Source organism: Echiichthys vipera (assembly GCF_963691815.1).
Source record: "Echiichthys vipera genome assembly, chromosome: 3".
Taxonomy (NCBI): domain Eukaryota; kingdom Metazoa; phylum Chordata; class Actinopteri; order Perciformes; family Trachinidae; genus Echiichthys; species Echiichthys vipera.
The window spans coordinates 10,242,429-10,264,730 of NC_139828.1; the positions used below are offsets into that span (position 1 = coordinate 10,242,429).

At 41.0% G+C, this 22,302-nt stretch overlaps 3 protein-coding genes and 1 long non-coding RNA gene across 4 annotated transcripts; 2 read left to right on the forward strand and 2 right to left on the reverse strand.

Annotated features, from left to right (window-relative positions):
* Nucleotides 1–511: 511 nt before the first annotated feature.
* Nucleotides 512–3,286, forward strand: LOC310945010 (inactive tyrosine-protein kinase PEAK1; the record flags this gene model as incomplete). Its single annotated transcript, XM_083910950.1, has 4 exons — nt 512–576; nt 797–945; nt 1,349–1,899; nt 2,237–3,286. The coding sequence occupies 4 exons, from the start codon at nt 512–514 to the stop codon at nt 3,284–3,286; spliced, it is 1,815 nt and encodes a 604-aa protein (XP_083767076.1).
* Nucleotides 3,287–4,467: 1,181 nt separating this feature from the next.
* On the reverse strand, nt 4,468–9,589 carry oaz1a (ornithine decarboxylase antizyme 1a). Its single transcript, XM_083939562.1, is given in 6 exon segments — nt 4,468–5,083; nt 5,505–5,590; nt 6,028–6,203; nt 6,599–6,685; nt 6,687–6,753; nt 9,432–9,589. Coding segments are annotated over 6 exon segments (666 nt in total). The 5' UTR covers nt 9,551–9,589; the 3' UTR covers nt 4,468–4,952.
* Nucleotides 9,590–12,051: 2,462 nt separating this feature from the next.
* On the forward strand, nt 12,052–13,820 carry LOC310945177. Its single transcript, XR_014593147.1, has 5 exons — nt 12,052–12,175; nt 12,420–12,494; nt 12,577–12,711; nt 12,829–12,911; nt 13,637–13,820. It is a non-coding gene; the product is annotated as an uncharacterized lncRNA (long non-coding RNA).
* A 698-nt stretch (nt 13,821–14,518) lies between these two features.
* amh (anti-Mullerian hormone) lies at nt 14,519–18,334 on the reverse strand (the record flags this gene model as incomplete). The annotated part of the gene is made up of 7 exons (XM_083910951.1): nt 14,519–14,925; nt 16,013–16,440; nt 16,522–16,618; nt 17,325–17,436; nt 17,538–17,707; nt 17,794–18,057; nt 18,220–18,334. The coding sequence occupies 7 exons, from the start codon at nt 18,332–18,334 to the stop codon at nt 14,519–14,521; spliced, it is 1,593 nt and encodes a 530-aa protein (XP_083767077.1).
* Nucleotides 18,335–22,302: the final 3,968 nt, after the last annotated feature.

Here is a 22,302-nt window from a genome sequence, read left to right on the forward strand (position 1 = left end):
TCCTTTAAATTCAGCGAAGGCAAACACTTTACACTATGCCCTGAAGAGTGCATTGCACGTTTTAAGGCCTGGACTGCATCATCCAGAGTAGAGAAGTCCATGCTGAGTCTACATATGGCGAAATGTAGATCAACTGAGAAAGATAGAAAGAAAAAAATGAGAGAGCAAATTCAAGGGGCTTTCGCTGCAACTGCTCTTCCCCGTTCTGGCAAGTTGAGGTTAGCTCAGAGGACAGTTTTGCCCTCATAAGAGACGCAACTCTTCCGGTACCGACCTCAACCTCAGACAGAGAACGATTTGTGCAACAGATAACAAGGTTCACTTTAAAACCTGCAGCTACACAGACCAGAGAGATCAAGCGAAGGAGGGAGTTACTGAGATAAACGGGAAGTATTTTTGGAGAGGCAATGAGTTAGCCACCTGTGAGCTCCACACACGCTGCGTTCAGTGACAGACAAAAGTGAACTGTGAGAGAGTTGGAGGAGCTTGTTTGTAGCTTTAAAGATTCCTGATGGCGTCTGGTCCTGGCAGCAGAGCGGATGAACAGCCACCAGTGCTGCCTGTCAAACAGCACAGGTAAGACCAACAAAATGTCTCTTGTAGATCTTATTACAAGCTTCTGATTGTTCTTCATATTCCATCTAATCCATAATCACTCAATCTTCATTAAAAGATCCTACTTAATTGAGGTGAAAGTAGATATGCCATGGAGAAATGTTTTATTTTGTAATGTCAAGTATGCTAGAGTACATGCACTTTGATCATTTTATGTTACTCTGTCCACCTTCTTACACAGGAGCAATTCTTCCAGACACTCCAGTGTGGGGTCTGACTGTGTTTTGCTCAGCCCTGTTGCACTGCAGCATCAAAACTTCACATTCAACGATGTCTTCTCTGAACCCACTGACTGTCAGGCAGCCCGGTGCCCCATACACCAGCGCTACGGTAGGTTTACAGAACGATGAAGCGAGTTCAGGTGAGGGGAAAGTACTCACGTGTCTCAAATGTCATTGTATCCAGTCAAATGCCATGTAACTTACTGCATCATTTACAGTTGTCTGGTTCCCCAATTTTGAAAACATCACTGACATTTGGAGCTCAGTGTGATGGGAAAACACAAGTTACTATGGTTCAGTCTTCTCAGTTCGTCTTTCTCGTGAGAAATGAAAGAGAGGAAGTAACCATCTGAAACTTTTACCTTCAAAAACATGCGTGGGATATTCAGTGAGATTACAGGGACTTGTTTTTTGTCAAACAAGCTGCTTTCTAGTTCCCCAAACTGTTGCATGTTCATTGTTCTTGCTCACTGTTCAAGTCTGACCTAGAGGTCTCTCACTGTGTTGCCCAGATCCCTCCCAACACCTGGTGAGATTTTTCTCAGACGGCACTCCACCGCCTATCCCAAAGAAAAGATTCGTCCGCACCATCTCCCTCCCTAGTGCCGATGCACCTCAACTCTTTCCTCTGTCTCCACTGCAAAGACAAACTCAAAACTTTGACAACCCCCTCTACATGCTGGCACCCATACCCGACACCTACGTCTACGAGGAGGCAGAAGATTTTAAACCAGTCAGAGATAATCCAGTCCCCTTACCGTCCCTCTCCCAACTGTCCTTTGACACCCCGGACGAACATCTGCTCCACCTCTTCAGCAGGTTTGATGACCAGAGGGTTGTTTCTCAGGGCATTCAGCATCGACATCTACTCTTTCTGAGAAGCACGGCACAGAGCGTGGAGGCTGGTATCCTGCTGCAGGGAGAGGCCACAGAGAGGGACGGCAGCTCATACCAGCCTCAGGATTTCCTGCTGTGTGAGGGCAGCGAGCCAAAGCAGATCTGGGACACGGTTTACTACAGCCTGCACAGCCCCAAGCTCCCAGGGAGGACGCTTGGTTTAAGGGTAATGTTACAGCTCTTTAATTAATTCCACATAGTTTAAAGTATGTTCCGTATACTGCATGCTCGGTTGTTCACCTGGGGTCACATTGCAGTTGAAATTGCACATGAAACAAGGTGGTATGCCTATTGTACACAACAGCCAGTAACACAAACTTGATCTTTATCGAGACTTGCAACTGTCTCACTGACTTGCGGTGCCAGAGACACTTCCTCTTAACTGTCATCAGGTGTCACAACTGCAACAGGAAGGCCACAAAGTAAATACACTGCTGTAGTGCAAGTGCTGCTCGATTGCCGCTTTAGCTGTATTAGTGTCTGATTTCTATCTTTCTGTGCAGGTACACAAACAGACGGATGAAGTCTTCTCAGCTCACACTAAACACAAACCATCACATGTGAATGTGCAGGGTGTTATTGCTCATTTCCAACCATGCAACGCCCCAAGGAATGACTCCGGCATGTTACAAACCCAAGCTCCCTCTCATCCTTTAAAGTCAGACTGCACTGCTGTTAAGCCACCAGGGGGAGGCAGCACTGAGTACGCCACAGCTCATGTGAACATTAATCTGCCCTCAGTGCAGTCTTTCCTCCAGAAAGGACTCTTGGTGAGTGTTGAGAGAGACCTGCCACACACCACTCTGGAGGACTTTGTTCAGCATAGCAGCTTGCTGCAGAGCACAGATTGTTTGGACTATGACAGACAGGTATGTGCGCTGTTGCTGCAGATATTAATGGGCTCACAACATCTGTATAACGTCAGTGCCACTGCAGCTGAGCTCACACCACAGGGGATCTTTTTAGTGTGGTCCAACAGGGAGAATGAAGAGGGAGGAAAGGAGCTAGAACATGATGCCTCTGAAATCAAGAGATGTTTCAAGATCAACAGGTGGAGGGTGCACTGTGTCCCTCGTGTGGTGTTAACCCCGCTATCATCTGCTCTCCCTGTGCCTCTCACATACATCAAATCACAAATTGGAGCCCTAATTCAATACTGTCTCTACTCACAAGAGAGCCCAGCACCAGCTCCAGCCCTGTCCAAGTCCTCTTACCGGAGGGGGCTTCTTTATCTGGCCTCTCTGCTCCAGAGCCAGAGCAGCGGGCCACAGATGGCGGACATGGCAGCCACGCTTCAGGTGCTCCTCTGGGGGCCACACGTCCCACTCTTCAATCACAGAGGCTCCATGACCACAGCTGTGCACAACTGGCTGACGATCAAGCGAGCCCTGCTGGTGATGAAGTTAGCAGAGAGAGGGCTGATCCAGGATCAGTCTGCTCTGGATTGGGAGGACTGCATGTGCCTGCAATACCTGTCGTTTACAGACCCTGAGACAGTTGTGAGTGTGACCAGTCAGCTATGGCTCACCCTGAATGTGGACAGTCCATCTTGAAATTAAATCACTCTTTTGAGGAGTCTTGGGTAATCCAGCATAGTAAATAGGAAACTGTCAGACTGTATAATGTACAATAGCAGAAAATCACACACACACACACACACACACACACACACAAACACACACACATACACACTAAAAAATGTGTTTGATTGGGTTTGAAGCCATTTCCTTCCTTCCTTCCTTTTTTTTCAGGACATCATGTAATGGTTCTGTACTGGTCATCATCATGTAAAACAGATCTAATAAAATGCTGCACTTTAAACATTTGTTGCTGTAATATTAATCACTAAAAGCACTAGAAATTAACTGATGAACGGTACACGGACAAACTTTATTCAGGCTAAAGTTAGAAACTTATCTCACAAGAGATTTCTGTGCTTTTTGACGTCTTCCCAGTTAAAATAATTGCGCTAAAGTTGACTTGTTTTTTGCCCTCATGCGCTCCATTGTGTGCTTGTTCTTAATAACTCATGAAGCAGTGGCTCCTTAACCTTTTCCATGATTGAGTAAACTGACAAACTCTGACTCAGTGACATATTATGGATATTTCTTATGCTAACTAATGCGTAACAATAACAGTACAGGACTACTGATAAACTTACCCCACATAGTGAACACAATAACAGCAAAATTAGTGATTTGGATTCATTCGGAGCAGATTATTTCATAATTTTATTAGAGATGAGCTTTCCTGTTAGATTTAAAAATGTTGTCTCGGTTGTTTTTTCAACAATCACACAAACAATAGTCTTATTTTCTGACAATATCAACGTTTCCTTCTCCCTGACCATTGTTGAACATACTTTTCTCATGCAGGACGAGGACGTTTAACAGAAAGAGAAGGTTCTGTGAATAAAGCTACAGGTCCTCTTGTGTCCTATATTTAATAATGCAAACTTTAAAAATGACTATTTCATTTGGTTTTCTTAGAAGGAATTAACTTAATGCTAAAACATAAGCCATCTGTATATTTACTACAAAAAAGCCTGCTCTTTTATACAATTATACAATTTTTAACACCATGACAGCAGCCTGAGTGTCCGTATGTGACATCAAACCACCAAGCCATCTGTACCAGGTATAAACGCCGTTTCCTTCAGACGTGGACACATATGGCCTAGTTCCTTCTAATCATATTGAAACCCGATTTCAAAGGACCAGCGACACGGTTCTCTTAGGTGAGCACTTTTATTTAGTAGTTACAACATGCAGATTTCTATCACGTGAATCAAAGCAACAAATGAAAATCATGCACACAATAAAAAAATCAACATGAACAGGAGAATCAACTAATTCTTACTATGAGATCGTATCTACCACCATGACTAAGATGAATGTATATTTACCATAAATATTACACTGTGGAGATCGTCGGCGTTCAGGGGGAGAATCGGAGGTCAGCACTACACATCACAGAAAGTAATACAGTGGCGAGGATGCCCGGGTATTGTGTGGGCGCTTGCTTTACATTCCTGGTATATTAACATCTTACCCTAGTGCAAATATCATTGAAACACAGCACATGATAGGTAACGATAAACAAACACAGAGGAAACCTCAACTGTACTGAACTTGGATAATATATTCGTTTCCCAAAATCATAAAGCTGTGTGGGTATGGATTGAAATAAAAACAAACACTTGTAACTGCTCAGCGTCATTTAATCGTCATCGGAGGAATCTCGCTCGATGCTGTAAGCCATGAAGAAAGCGTCAGGGCGGGCGGGGACGAGGGGATGACCCGGTCTCACAATCTCAAAGCCCAGGAAACTGAATGTACGCAGCAGGGATGCTGAGGAGAGACAAGATGTAAACGGATGTAAAACTCTTGATTTCTGACTTTGATCTAGAAACTACACCTTCCAAAAAACTTAACCCAGTCCAAGCTGACGGTTTCCCTGACGTAACGTAATATTTTACAGCTTTGAGAACGCTTGTAATGTAAAAAAGCTACATATAGTACGCAGAAAACAGAAGCAGGTTCAGGTTTATCTGCTGAAATACCGCAAAGGAAACACTAAAAAACCTTTCTAAACAGGTAATTCACTGAAGTACTATTCATTTAACCATCAGTGAAAATCATGTTTTTTTAGTATTACTGTACATTTCACATATGCTTAAATATTAACTCAACTATTCAAAATAGCCAGTGCTATACCAGAGTTTCATAGTAAGAGTTTAACAGCTAAAGAAAAAGACAAACGAAGTCTCACCTCTATCGTCACGGCTCTTGTGAAAACAGATGAACACGTGACCAACCTGCAGCTGCTCTTCTGCAAATTCCAGCAGAAGAGCAAAACTGTAAAGAAACAAACAAGCGTTAATGTTTTATCGGAAGAGTGTTAATGAATATCAGAGGAAAATAATTATCCACGACGGTCAAAGCACATTTCTATAAACCATACCACAGAATAAAGGCAGTAAGAACAGTAAGGTTACCCAAAGATGTGATCCTATAACTTGAGTCACTTATTTGGTCAATCAAGCTCCAACAGCTATATTTTACAAATTAGTGTTTTTACATTTATTTACAGGTTTTATTTTGATACAACACAAATTTTACAAATTAAACACAAGAAGCTGTTTTTTGGCATTGAAAAAAATCTTTGAATACATTTTTATTTATAAGATTATTACATATTTTACCATTTGCTTCATTTCAAAACAATCAAACTTTAAATGTTTAAACAAGAGATCTTTCCTTCAATTGCTGTATGAAAGGTTTTGCCAACTGACCTGTCTTTGCTGCCCTCGGGCAAAGCTCCAGGAGGGATTTCAACATAAAGGTTCCCTCCTTTCAGCGCCGCCCTCCAGACACAGTGCTTGCCCTCAGAGCGACGGGGCTCGAAGAGCAAGAAACGTACTCTGCCGTTGGCAGGGGGAGGCTCCTCAAGAACCAGCAACTGAGTGTCCTAGAACACAGAGGTACGGTGTGACAAGAGAAACGCATGTGTTTAAGATGACATCAAGAAGAAAGCTATAACTGCAGAAAGCAGGAATAAAAAAAAAAAGATAATTGAATAAGGAAATGATGCGCATGTTTAACTCTTGACCATTACGAAGGAAATTAAAATCAAACATCTGCAGCAGTACAACATCTCAAAACAATTAAATTAGCCTGACTGAGGTCAAAGAGTGATGTGTTTGTCACTCTCCCACTCGATAACCTTAGTTTTCTGCACTGTTAGCCCGAAGTCGCTCCATGCTACATTTCCCCAGCCCCTGATGAAAAACACGTTCCTGCTAAGAGAAGACTTCAAATTGCTGTAAAAGAAAAAATAATGATTTAAGAAATGGTTTCACTCACAGAATAGAATAGCTTAGCTGAAAGATTGCGATCCCGCTGGTCATTCCCTCGCCCACCTGGGATCTTCAGGGGTGGGAGAGGGGCATCAGGAGCACCACAGAGGCCCCGGACACGGGTTACTGCAACAGCGGGAGCACCTCCTAGGATTGGAGATACTGGGGTACGAAAAAGACACACACACAGACGGAGTCATTATGAGTGGCGTATTCACTGGAGGTTCTGCTGCCAAACGCAAAACAAGCCCTCCATATAAACGGAGGGCGTAGCATACATCACACCGATGAGTGATTCATCTCTGGAATTACAGTGAAACAGTTGCGAAACTTGAGTGAGGCTGATGAAGCTCAATACAAGGCTGGTGGGAACAGCTCAATCAGTAACTGTCCTCATCTTAGGCACAGACGTCTGTGTTATGTGTTGACTCGTGCACATTACATTTACAGGCAGGAGCGGTTTATATTACACTACCACATCACTGATGACCCATTAAAATCATCATGTCAACTTGCAGTCAAATATTCACTACAACCCCTCGAGACAAATTTTGTTTTCATCTCAGTAAGTCACGATCTGCACTGCTGTACCCTGTGGCATTGTAAAGACTGAGTGACATCTAACAGATCTGTGTGCCTCGGTTTCTGTGGGGGAGCGTGTCACATGATTCTTAGAGGAAGGCTGCCAGAAGCTCAGGCTCTGTTTGTGTAACCATTAGCCTACTTTTGTCCTCATGGCTCCAGTTTACGACGGACAAACATGAGTTCGGTGAGCGAGATCAGCCATTTTAATTCAGAGGCCGGTCAAAACGTGTTCAAAAGAATTAACTTGGCTCACACGTGCAGATGTCTGTGTCCCGCATTCATTTACGGTGTATTTCTCACAGCTCATGTCAGGAACAAAGCAGCAGCACTGCCGCAGCAACGCAAACGCTCTCTCTCACACTCCCAGATGCTCTCTTACGCAAATGTCACTGCTGCGCTATATGTGGAGCAGATGTGTGAAAAGCAAATGGGAACAATTGTCGCTCCCATAACTGGGGTTAACCCAGTATGCAACCTGATTTTGCAAAGCATTGGAGACTGCAAACTAGCACAAATGATCCCTTAATACCATTATCGGATAATGTAAAAAACAGCAAATTACCATCTTTACATTAAACCTTCAATGCCTCCTTTTCCTGCATTAAAAAATAACACACAGTCAAAAACAGTCTTTGAAGTGCCCGTGCTCGCAGCAGGCAACAACACACACTCCCACCCCGGGTTGTCTTAGCAAAGACAGCTGATCTGGTTACATGAGCAGTAAGTCTCTCACACTTCTGCTTGCGTAAGAGCACCTTTGTCCTGAGAATCAATAAGATTACATGTGAATTTCCATGAAGGTATTATGGAAACATGCTGTTATACAAGCCTCATTTAAAAAGAATGCACCTGCTGAGACATATAAAACAATTTTGGGTTAAACACAGGAAGAAAACTGTATTTAATTCGCTATATCTATCACTTGGGTGTAAACAGCATCTACGCTGTTTTCATCATGGATGCTGAAAATAATAACACATCTATTAAACACCAAATAGCTTGCGTCTGTGTACAATATGTCATCACAGGACTCAAAATTACCCATAACACCCTATTCGCAGTGCAGTGGAAATTTCCTATGAATCCTTCACTACATTTAAGCTGGGCAAAAATCCTGCCAGGACACGACTCAGGCAAAACACCCCGGGGCTAATCTCTCACAAGTTGTTTAAAATCATGACACAGACGCACATTTCCAGGCGCCAAACCCCACTTTGTTCCCATTTACAGTGAATCGCTAACAGTAAATGAAATTGGACGTGAACCAGCAAACAAGCAGGAGTCCAATGGCTGGCAGAGCCCCAACATTAGTTAATATAACACTATTTTAGATAACACGTTGCAAAGGTTATTTTAAATGTTGATTAACTATGTCGATCGATTGCCACGTGTGGTCAAGTTAAACCAAATTGGTTCAACTAACGTTATCCATTTTTCGTCATTTAAAAAAAACGCCATCGTTATTGTTTACTGAAATGAAGCCACAAATGATCAATTCAGCAGTCATTTAAGCTGCGTTGGTTAGCAACAAGCTCACTTTACGTAACCTTTAAGTGCAGGAACAACGTTTGATGCGATGTGATTTATAAATCGTGATTTTGTGGCGTTATTGTCGACATTTGTTTTCACTGTAACGACAAAAACACCAGTGATATAACGTCACTTTAGCGCTAGCCGTTAGCCATCGGCCGTTGGTTATTAGCCGTTAGTCTTAAGCCGTTGGTCATTAGCCGTTAGCTTCCCTTACGGTGATATTCATATCGAAAAAACAAAAAGAGAATACAACCTTTAATGCAAAGTATTTTAAAACACGCAAGAAGCTATCCTATAAAACGCAATTGATAGCTACACATTTAATGTAAGCATGCTAGCAATTTAGCATAAAGCTAACGCATCTCTATGGCGTTTAACACATTAACCTAGCTTTAAGGTTAGCCATTAGCTTAACTAGCTAGAACACGGATATGTCGACAGCGGCGCTGATAATGATTTGAGTCTATTTGGTGAATACCAGTGTTGAGTTAATAACATACAAGCGGGATAATATTCTGTAATTCGGGGTAGGATTTTAAGACGTTTAATGTAAATATAACGAACCAAACGGTGTATTTTGGAGCCGTCAACTGTGATAAATAGTGCTGTTATGTAAACAAGCGACACCTCCAGGATATGCACACCGTATCTCTCAGCTAGGCCGCGGATTTTAAATTTAGCTTTAGATGGTTATTAGCTTTATAACAATCACAACGACATACCTTTCACTTTCAGGTTTATTACTGGATTGCTCAATAACAGGCATCTCGGATAAGTTTCTCTCTTTTTCTCTAACAAAACAATGACTATTCAAAATCGTCTGTAGGTTAGATTTAACCATCCGGCCAGCGTCCACACCAGCTGCTGGCTCTGTCCTCTCCTCTCCTCTAATGCCGAGCTCTCGGAGCGGAGCAGGCTGCGGTGTCTGCGAGGGGCGTGTCCGCTCCGCCGTGACGTAATACTGGGAAAACGTGACGTAATTAATCTACATGTTTACTTAAAAACAAAACCCCTTATAATTCAATTCAATTCAATGTTATTTATAGTGCCAAATCATAACAAAAGTAATCTCAGGGCACTTCACAGAGTAGGTATAGACCACATATATTTAATCAATTCAATTCAACATTTATTATTGTACTAGAATAGAATATTATACTTTAATGATCCCAGACTGGGAAATTATTTTGTAACAGCAGTAGTGGGTCAGCAAATAAAACACTTTGTACATAACATACATAGAATCCAATATATACATAGTGTATATTTACAGTGCACAGTCTGCTATAAACAATAAACAATAATAATATATACAACAAAACAGTAGAGAGACCAGAGTTCTCTGTCAGGCAGAGGTGAGAGAGTTATTATATACAGTGATGGATTGTGGCAGGAAAGATTTACTGTATCTGTTACTACATTGCACATCTAGGTGAACTACATTGCTTTGACAAAAAAAATACATTTAAAGATTTGTTTTAACAGCTATGACAATACTACTGTTAAATACAAAATAAATGTATAGCAAACAAGTCAAATAATCACTAATACTAATGAAAGGTTAAAGGGATACAACACTTTTTGCCAATGCATGGAGAAAACTTCCCAGAGTCAACCCCGTAGTATACTCTTGGAGTGATTACATTTCTGGCGGGGTTTGAAAGGACTCAAAAGAGCTGCTCGAATGGACCTCCTGATCCTGGACGTGTCCCCCAGCATCACTGTTCTGATCTTGCTCCTCCGTTTCTCCCAGTTCTTTTTTTGGACAGTTGTTGGACCATTGCCACACCAATGCAGTCGCCCAAAACATTTACAACCTCTAATAAAAATACTGTGTTAAACTGAGATGCATTTTAAATTGGGCCTAACAGCTAGGGTGGCCAAAAGCATATACACACACAGCTTTTTATGGTGCATACATATATACAATGATCATCATTAAAGCCCCTGAACACCCGCACAGGTGCTTTCAGTTAACCTGGTTTGTTAGACCTTTTCTCAGGACTGTGTGGGTGTGTCTATGGTAATTCATTGACATCTTCCTAAATCTGCTGTTAGCTTTAGCTGTGTTCGAAATCGATCCCTATCATAGAAGTCAGAATCAAAAATACTTTAATAATCCCAGGGGGAAATTAATTTCATAGCAAACTCCAGCTATACAAACAACATATTAACAACAACAATATATATACAATATAGTATATACTATATATATATTAAATATCACATTTACGATAGTAATATATACAGAAGTACTGTAATAATTTACAAAGTACTGTAAAAATGTGCAAAAAAACAATTGTTTAGGATTGAGTCCGTATTACAGAGAAGTAGTGCACTATATAGTGTGTACGCCATTTTGTAGCGAAAACACCTGTGTGGGTGTTCAGGGGCTTTAACATATTTATATATTAATACATCATGTTAAAGCGTAATTTCGGTGTAAAATCATCCCAAGGTCTTTCGGTCATCAAATAAGCCATTGAGGCAATTTTACGTGTATGAACGATTACAGAGAAATCACGGAGAGTCGCTACAACACCGGCTGTGGCTAACACTAATTAGCTCGGGGCAGCACGGTGAAGGCATTAAAACGTCTTTTTAACCACTAATACTGCTCAAAATAACACAGAACCTCTGCAGTAGCATGAGAAGTCCTCACACATTAACCGAAGCACCAACAGCGTAGTTTGTGAACCCGGAGTTTATTAAACAAAACAAAAAAAAGACCCTGGGATGATTTTACACCGGAATTACGCTTTAATGTTAAACTTTTGGAAGGCACATTAAATCCTTTAGCTCAATTGTATCTGTGAATACCAGTAAGCCTATCAGCATGGTTGTGTAAATGTATTTATCTATAAATCACAAATGTATCTTTGTGTTATGTCAAGTCAAGTCAAGTACGGTCACTTACCTGCAGTACGCGGTCTTTATCAAGAGAAAAGACAAGTACCTGTTTAATAATTATATTTCCGTCCAGTTTAACCAATTTGCATTATAATTATTCATATTCAGTGAGATAATTGTAACTGAACAAAAAATCAATTAACTTTATAAAAGCTTATTTATTTATAACCTGTCAAACAAAACAACACCAGTCAACAAGTCTAATGTCCACGTCTCTGTTAAACTGGTGAGGCGTAAAGATGAGCCCTCTTTTGATTTACATTATTTCACCCCATCTGTCATCTAACTTTTCTAATCCGTGGAGTAAAGGCCAATCCTGGTTACGCTTGTCCACCGACAGCCTAACTGCTGGTTAGTCTCAACCGTCTCAGTACACACTCTGAATATCGTTTCCCTTTTTTCAACACCTCTCATCTGTGCCTGTCAATCAAGGAGCATGGTGCAGGGTGTGCAGGCTATAACAGCGACTCTGGTGCCTGCCGACTAGAAATCACCATCAACACAACCACGTTTACCTTCACCGCAATGGTGGGACACAACTGAAGGGTCAAATCAGGTAAGTTTCTTTTGGCGTGTGTCTGTGTGTGTTCAGAGATTCATATAAAACGTATACTTGAAGTCATATTTGTCTTTTTCAACTCACCGCGGGAGACTATTTTAAGCTGTCCTATGTTAGTCTATAACACATAGGACAGTCTGAAAGGCTGTGCACACAGATACACGTACTGTCTATTGTGTAAGAACATTTTTTAATTGTTTGTATGCATGACAGTAACTGAATCGGTCATCTTAACTTGCAGCTTTATTTTTGCACCCAAGCTTTAAATCTAAAAGGACTTTTGGAGCCAGAGTTGGGACGTCTGAAAACATCATAAGTAAGATTTACGTCCACCCTAAACAACCGACTGAGTGAATTACACGGCAACTAGTATTTGACTCATTTGTGTCTGTCCATAGTGTCTTATGAACGCATCCTGTCCATCGAAAATTTGAGCGATGTTCCCAATCCATGGAAAGGATTCACTATGAACCGCTGCTTAGTGCTGGCGCTGGTCGTGCTGCTTGTGAGCTCGGGGGTCAATGAACTGCATGGTGAGTACAATTCACTACAACACTCATTGGCTGTTAGCTTCTGTGCATTAATCAACTCTTTCACCTTTAAAGTCAACAGGCCTTCGCTGTCTTTTATATATCTGTTTTGTTTTGTAGATGCTATGGATTCTTTTGTTGAGGAAACAGGAAGGCCTATACGGTCTTTCTTGGGAAGTCTGCAGGATGGTTCAATAATGCAGGTACTGTCTATCTCTGTTACACCAGTAGAACAGGCCTGTTGGTTTTTATCTTTAGGTTTCTGCTGAGTTCAACTGTTTTTTCATCTGATACAAATCAGTAGAGGCCTTTGTTTATGTGTACTTGTGCTTCGTTTGAGGAGCAGTAGTTTTTCTCATTAAACCCGTTAAAATATGGGAATAAAGAGACATTTGAGTATACATTTATTTGGCTGAGAATTTATAAATTAACACTCACAACCAGCACAGTACAGGGATGAGCACTAAAGCAATGTAACACTTTAATAAATTTGTTATTAGTAGGTTTTTCCAGTTCAAAATTACTTTTTTCGGCTTCGAATATTCTACCTTTATGCGCTTGACAACATTTCGTTTACGTTACGATAAATTACGATTACGATTAAGTTATGCACGATTAATGTTAGGCAAATCAGTTGAATAGATTAGCAACAGTATAAAAGATGGTAAAGCAGAACTAGTGCCTGATTTATGGACTTGGAGGAAATGCGGGGACCAGAGCTAGTGGGGCGCTGAAAAATGCCGGGGGTTACAGATATTTATTGTCCCAGTAAATGTATGTAAAAATGTAAAATCTCATCTTTGAAGTGACTGTATGATAAACAAGTGAATGTATAAATATATTTTCCATGTGGTTGTATAACGTGTTTTTTTTTTTTACCACAATGTGTTGTTTCCTGTTGTCTGTCTGTCCGTCTGTCTGTCTTCAGATTTCCATATGGGACAATTTAATGTGGTGGTGGGGATCTGAAGAAGTTGGAGCGATACGAAGAAGAAAAAAGCCAATTGTCAACAAAGCAATCCTAAAACCCAAACCGAAAGTATGATTTGTACAAGAAAAATAGATGTCATCACCTGTCACAACATGTTTCTGAATAAAGAACACAAACAGTCTTCAGTATACTTTGCGTTTAATGATATAAAGACAGAGAATGTTGCATTAAATCCATTTTTAACAGCTGCGTTTTCACCTTGTGAGTCTGTGCGTCATCCTGACAAAATGTGGCCTTTTAGGTGCCTCTAACAACGAGGCGGTCTGACGGTTTGTCTGCGGATAGATTTTGTCACCGCGATAACGTCACAATCGTGCAAGATACAGTCACAAAAATGTGTGTAGTTGAGAACAAAAGGAAGGCCGAGTTCAAAGACGGGTGTAGTTTGAGCAAGGACGCCAGAACACACACTTCACGGCCCAATTTGGTGTTGCGGCTGGTGTGATCCCATTGCAAGATGGTCTCTAGCTAAACAACAGCTATTTATTCAAATAACCTCTTAGATAATAGAAAATGAAATATTTACAGAGGAAGATAACAGTATTTATACTTTACTTTGGTTACATTTCAATTTGAATACATGTGAAGACGTGAAAATACTGCAAATGCTACGTTGTCTAAATATGTCAAAGTATAGCCTAAAGAGACATCAGTGAAATAATATGTGCATTTACTACCAGTGTGTTAATACAGTGTGAATAAATAAATGAGGGTTAAGTAACAATCAAGTGATACTTCAAAATGACAAACATCTATGGTTAGTGACTTAGATATGTCAAATATCTCGTGTCACAACTACACCCCAAGAAGAAAACCGTTTTAGCGGCATCCGCACTCCTTTGCCACCACGTCTGGTTTAATGGTGATGGAGGTCCCATGATCATGCCAGTCCACCACCTCCAGGGCATCGTAGGCCACAGGCACACAGCACGGCGTCCGCTCCTCCACATTCCTACCTTCAGTGTGGAAGTTGAGTAGGACGGCATGGTTGTTGGCATTGAACATGGGCGAAGCACAAGAGCCATGGCAGTTCTTGATGTTGGCTGTGTTTGGAGCCATAACAGGCTTTTTAAGGGACACGGTGAGGCTCCTCAGTCCACATATGTTGCCCCTCACTGGGTTGGTGGAGCCTGCTCTGGTAGACCGCAGCCCTCTCTTTACCTCATACGCACGTCCCACCATCTGCAGGGCCTTCAGCAGAAGAAATGAACGGTATTGGCGCTCTCCTGTTGTAAAGGCAACGGAAGCATCAGTTAAAAAAGTGGTAACAGGATTTTTGAGTCTAAAAAACTCAAAATTTTTGTCAGAATGCAAACACAAGTCTACATTGCTTTGGGACTATGAATCCGAAGACTTCTGCAGGATGTGTGTGTAAAGACTGTGGAGTAGCTCAACTAATTTGATGCTTTTGAAATTTGATTTGATTTTAAGATGTTGGGTCAGCTATAACACCTAAATACCAAATGTTTTTGTTATTAAAACAATGGATATGTCAAAATCATTAGCTAAAAGCAAAGTTAAAATAGACTAGTTAGCTAAAATTAGTGGGTAAGTTAAAATAGTTAGCTTAAAGCAGTGAATTAGTAAAAAATGTTCTGCTAAAAGTAGTGGATACATTGAAATAGTAAGCTCGAAGCGGTGGATAAGTTAAAATTGTTAGCTTAAAGCAGTGGATAAGTTGTAATAGTTAGCTTAAAGCAGTGAATAAGTTAAAATTGTTAGCTTAAAGCAGTGGATAAGTTAAAATTGTTAGTTAAAAGTAGTGTATACGTTGTAATACTTAGCTAAAAGCAGTGGATAAGTTGAAATTGTTAGCTAAACATAGTAAATCAATTGAAATAGCTAAAGAATATGTTGAAAAGGTTATTTCACGGCAATTAATTAGTACAAATAGTTAGCTTAAAGTAATGAATACGCTGAAAGTTATCTAAAACTAATGGATAAGTTAAAACATTTAGCTAAAAGCAATGCATAAAAGTTAGATAAAAGTAGTGAATAAGTTGAAATAGTGATCTAAAAGCAATGGATAAGATGAAATGGCTAAAGGTCATGAAATAGTTATTATAGGTGAAATGGTAAATAGCTAACATTAAGATTCATAGATAAATGACTGAAGTAACTTAAATGAGGGCCTATTAGATAATAGTTAAATTAAACGGTTGAAACTATAGGGTTGAAACATCCACCCTCCACTGACCTAAACACTGACAGACCAATTGTATGAAAATCATATTGTAGCATCCATTTAAATCCACTTTAAAATCAGCTCGAATAAACACATTTGGATATGGCCTGGGGTTGTGTACACATCACCTGCTGCCGGTTCCTTCTTTGGAAACGCGCTGAGCTCTTTGAGCCTTCCCAGCCTCTCCGTGGCTCTCTGACCCACCTCCTCCTCCCGTATTACCTCCATCGTCCGCATCACAGTCAGCTCCAACCTCTGCTTGAGCTCCTCCAGCAGTGCAGGAGACAAGGCCAGTTCTCCACGATGCACCTGGAATCTGGAGCCCCGGCTGGTGAAGGAGAAGATGGTCGGGGAAGAGGAGTTGATCAGTCCCGCCAGCAGGGTGTCGCTGGAGGATAAACCTAGTGTCAGGGGAGGCAGGGACTGTAAGGAGTCCAGCTGGAGCGGCGTGGACTCAGGGCGGTCCTGAGGCAAGACGTCACCTAGGAAGCGCTTCAGCTCACAGATGAAGGAGGTCTGTGAAGAGGCTGGGGATGGACCTGGAGTGTGTGTGTATCTGAGAAAAAGAGTAAGAAATGCTGCTGAACATCACTCAGACAATAATCAAGTAACATTTGAACAGGGAACGTGAACTGACCTCTTATCAGTTCCTCTTTCTCCGGAGAACAGCTGAAGTGGAGTCATGATGTTCCTTCCTGATTTTGCACCAACAAAGATGTCCTTTAGGTTTTGGTCTGCAAACAGAGGAACGTGAGGAGAGTGCACATGAAACAAGGTATTCAATGTCCATTAAACAAGTCTGGATTTGGATTTAGGTAGGACATGATTCTTTTGAGTGGCCATAGCACTTTAGGCAATTAACATTGTGAATGTTTTTTAAGATATGAAGAGCTCTTTTCCAAAACGAGATAAAAGCCACATTTAAAAAAAATGAGTTTGAGCCACTTTGCTGTGTACAGAACCTTTTCACTGCTTCATCAATGTTTCTGCCAAATCGCTATATTTCTCTGTTTAAAATGGTCCGCAAGATGCAGTTCCTTTCCAAACCGCAGCAAGCGCCAAACCTATTTTTAGCCTAAATGCGATACGTCCTCTCGACCAATCAGAATTCAGTGAGCGTTCTATGCGATCCAACATGGCGGCGCTCTGAAGCGGGAGAGTTTTTGGTGTTGTCCGTCCGTTCAACATGTTCAGACTGAGCCATAAAAACCATTCTGACAAGATACATTGAATATTAACCAAATGTGGGGGTCGGGGTAAAAAATTTAATTTTCCTGAAAACTATTAAAATGGATTTATAGCGTTTTGGAAAAGAGCTCCTCATATTGTTTTTATTGTAATTTTATTGGACTTTGACAGTTAATCGTTTGTTTTTTACAAATATTCTAGTTATTTTATGGCCCAACTTCTCAAATATGAAGATATAACGTCATATCTTACTCATATCAGGGTTTTTTGTCTCAACAGAAATCCTCCACTTCTGGGGAACGTTGCCCTCTGATGCGTTTCCTGACAGCATTATGTACTGCGTTTCTTCAGAAATGCACACAGACTACAACAAAGGGGAAAAACAATAATATCTATGACGATATCACACACAACAGGTTGAGGAATTGCATTCATGCGTTATTCGCACACAGCCTTTCTTTTTACCTGTGTGTTAGGATGCAGTGACTGACTGGTGAAAGTGACGTCCAGGTTGTCTCCCATGAGGGGACTTTCAAACGCCAAGAGCAGCACGGGGTTCACCTGGAGCGAAGGCGACTGAGGGAGGTCAAAGGTCAACATGAGCGTTCCTCTCTCATCTTCTTCTGGTAAGTGCACTGATGGAGAAAACGGGACTTGCCGTAAGATGAGAAAAACAAAAATATTTGATTAAGAATTTTTTGCAGGCAGGGAGAGCTGGTACCTCCAGTCGGATGCAAAACCTCCAATCCATTTCTCTGGTTTCTGCTGATTTCCTGAGCAAGCTGCAATAAGACCGAGCCTGATGAGCTTTCAGATACTGTGCAGATTCCAAACTGAGTCAAACTGCGGTTTGTGAGTTCACCGTTGTCCCCGACACCTTCACGCAACGCCGCGAATATGTCATCCATAAAGCACAGTGCATTGTGGGGGACACGGGGAGAGTGTGCGGAGGCTGATGAGGTCCCTGTTGATGGGAAGGTGTGCTCTGCATTTGTTTCAGAAAAGAATATCCCACGCTGAAAAAAGATGGAAGCAAGAACCACATGCAGACAATCCAATACACACTAACAAGATTAAGATAAAGCATTGCACAGAATTTCGTGAATATTATTGCGAAAACTTTGAGGTTTCAATCGTGCGGTCTGACCTGTCACTGTGGGGTCGTGGGCCGGGATCAGCTGTTGTCCATGTGAGACCTGCAGGGCCTCGAAGAGCCTGCAGCAGAGCATCAACGCTCCACAGTAGAAGACATCCAGAAACATCATACTTCACTGTATGATGTGCGTGCGCCTGTGTGGTCAGACCTTTCTCAATCGCTTGTTTTGAATGGGTCAAACTCACGAGGAAGGGAGTTATACCCTCCCACCTTCCCTTCTCACAAACAGGGGTATGCTGCCAATAGGAATAACATACAGTATGTCCTTGGTGCTTTCAACTGTGCATTCTCTTTGAGTTGTTTGCTGCAAAGACACAAAGGACGTTTAATCGCCCCATGAAAGCAGGTTAAAGTCAGGTAACACAAGAGAATGATTGGAAAACAAAAGGCTGTTTTGTTGGTTTGTCTGTAGACTAAGACCAACGGAGGTGAGGACACACAGTAAGGGAGGTTTCTGGATTAGATTAGAACAATTGTCGCCGTCTAAAACGAGATGAGAGGGGTTTTAATTCTTCCTGGTTGTCTAGCAACAGTTAAATGAATCAAGGTAAATGTAGAAAAGACACAGATGAGTTTTATTGCTGTTGTTCATAAAACAACTGAAGCATACAATGAAATAAGCTTCAGTAAAAAAAGCAATATAATATATTGGGGAGCGTACCTATGGTCCCCGCTTTTCACAGAAAGGGTCCTTTGTTCCCTGGTCTGTTATTTTTTCCACAATCAGTGCTGAATTCCACTGCAAATAGGCCTATGTAGACCCTAACCCTACCCCCTAACCCTAACAAAATGCTGACTTAAATTAGTGAAGGCATAGGCTTTTGCGACCGGGGAATATAGGACCCTTTTTGGGAAAACATAGGACCTGGGATGACCCCCATATATTGTACTTAAAATACACAGTAGAACTGCAGAACTAAGACCAGGTAGGGGATATTAAAAAGCTTTCAGTGTAACAGCTGCTTTCTTGCTAAGAGTTAGATGAGAAGATACTAATCTCACATATATGCTCTACATATGAAGCTACAACCAGCAGCTGATTAGCTTAGCTTAGCATAAAGACTTGAAACAGGCAGAAATAGTTTACCTGATGGAATCGAGCATAAGGCTATAGCTAGGAGCTGGCTATCTTAGCTTAGCATAAATAATTGAAACAGGAGGAAACAGCTAGCCTAGTGACTTTTTGTAGAGAAATGATGTGTTAATTAATGAGCCTTAGTTTGACACTCTGTTATTGTTGGAGAGAGCGAGGTTAACTCTGGCCCCTGTTTTAGGTCTTTATGCTAAGCTAAGCTAATCAGCTGCTGGTTGTAGTTTCATATCTCTCTCTCTCTCTATGTATATATATATAAAGCAGTCATCTCCTGACCCCATGAGAAAAATGTTTTATACTTCAGTATTTTGTGTGGTTTAACAAACTGGTGGGCTGATTTTGTTACTTTTGGACACTTTTTTCCCGTTAGTGTTGCTAAGATAACAGGCTGTGACTCCAGCTTCATATAGTCATCTATCAATCTCCTCATCTAACTCTAGGAAATGAATTGAATAAGCCTATTTTCCAAACTATTGTCGAACTATTCCTTTTCACAGAACGTTCTCATTGTGGTGAGTGACTGAAATGTGATGAATGAAACAAAATCCTTGGGAGGAGGTTAATGAATGTGTACAACGTCCGTACTCTCATTTCTGCTCGGAGGAGAAAAACAGACGTGAGATCTGTTTCCCATCACGACTCTCACAGCTGCAGTCTTGTTTTGCAGACAGTCAAGGTCTCGGAGCTGTTTAGTAGCCGTGTATCCCAGGAGATAAAGCCAATACATTCTTGAAAAGAGCACAAATCTTCAGAGAGGAATGACAAGAACGGTTCATTATTCTTTAATGGCTGCAACATGTTAGAAACAAAGTATTTGTGGAACATTTCTAGGAAGGTATCACAACATCCTGATGTTCTCGCAGAGAGCAATGGGAGGTTATGTCTGTAGTGTGTGAATCAGGGCTTTTCATAAAAAACATACATCTACTTAATACTGGAGCGTGGGCTGCATACTGTGGGCCACCATGATGGGCTATCTGGACCCCAGCAATGTCTTTGGAGCGTCAAATCAAAATCTATTGTGGACATTTTTATAATGGAGTCCGAGTTAAAACCTGCAGTGTACGGCCTTGTTGGGAGATTTCCTCTGAGACATTACAGGCATTTTGGCATAAAACAGGCAAAGGGGAAACTGGGGATGGTTGTCGCACTTTAAATTTCTCCGATCTTGAACAAGCTGCAAATCATCTGAGTCAGTGGCGCCTGATGCCAAAGACTCAACATACCGCTGGCTCTGGTTTGGTACTCAAGCATATTTGAATGGGTATTAAAATTATTTGATAGTGCGGCTCTTCTAGACTTTCAAAATGTTACGGGACTGGATGAATCAAATGCTGACATTGAGTAGCACCCAGACACAGCAACGTTTATAAGGGAAATAGGTAATTTTGAGGTTTATTTTTATTTTTATTTTCGTGTATAGCCTTGCATGCTTTATAGTTAAATTCATGAAACTTAAATCATGTTTATTATGGGTCTACTGTAATGGTAAATTTGAATATTCCTTTTTCCTTGAGAAGCCTCCTCACCCTGCTTTCCCCCCAAGATATCAGATCTCTTTTTCTTTTCTACCCATTTGTGTCTAAACCTTGTAATTGTATTTCAAGTTTCGGAGACAGCCAACCGCTCACTGTCTCATGATGTATTCAAACCCTTCTGCATTGTGAACTGTGTTGACTAGACCTCTTGATCAAACTACAGGATGTCTGGGCTGATCAACCCCACAGTAGACAAAGGATGTAATACACTTTCAAGGGGTGGGCTTTCCCTCAGGTATAAATGTTCAAAGTTTCTTGATGCTCACTGTCTTTCATTTCGAACAGTCGCATGTTGATTGACCTTTTCTTTGCAAAGAAAATAAAACCTTGTCGGCCGGCAAGAATTTGTTATTTCATTCTTCACCAAGAGCAGAAATATAAATTGTTAGTGCAAACGTTTCAGTGATTAGCTGTAAGTGAGTTCATATCTACTATGTGTATTTATGTTTCTTTGAATTTTAATAGGCCTTTATGTCTTAAGAAGAGAGTGACAGGGTTGCCTCAACATTTTGAAGAACCCATAAAATTATGTAAAACAGCTGTGAAATATAGAGTGCGAGACAAATACACATATCAATGAGGCTATATTAAAAATATAAATGTTGAATAAAAATCTATGTCTTAATTCAATATTTTGTTTGATGACCAATGATCGATTTTTCATGTTTTTCATATCTCACCTACGGGTGAACTGTAACATTTTACTCCTTGTGTCTGAGACAAAACTGCCTTTTCTGTTTTGTGACTGAGATAACGGCTAAACCATTTTACAGCAGACACGTGTAACTAGTTTGTATCACTTTGCCAAAAATGTTACAACCGAGCCCCGACTCCTCTACGTTTCTCTGAATTTTGTCACTGGGATGTCTGGCTGTTTGTGAAGAAAGCAAAAACACAGCAGCTCTTATGTTCATCACCCGTTGTTGAGTATTTTCTGTCTGTGGACTGATTTTATTACCACGATGACGCCACCACCATTCAAGACACAGCCATGAAACTTTACAGATGTGCAGATGAGTTTAAAACGGTCGATCTTGAGAACGGGTGTGGTCCAAGCAAGTGCGCATGAAGTAGAGGGGGTAGGACAGAAAGAAGAGGCCTGGACCCCCCAAATTTACGCCCCTGGCCCCGGAGAGATGGTCTCTAGTCTAAATTTCAGTTTGATAGTTCAAAAAGATCAATATGGTGGGATTTTTTAGCGGTTTTGAACATAAAGATCAAACATTATGATGATCACAGAAGAGATGTGCCGTCTTTTTGCTTCCTGATATTTTTCACCAGTTAATTATTTCAAAATAAAACTAACTTCGGTCAGAATATGTAAACTTCAGAAGTCTTCTGTAAAGAAGAAGAATAAGAATTGGATCAGACATGAAAGCCACCACACGAACAAAATTAATCCAAATATTATAGGAAACAATTTTATTAATAATCATAAAACGC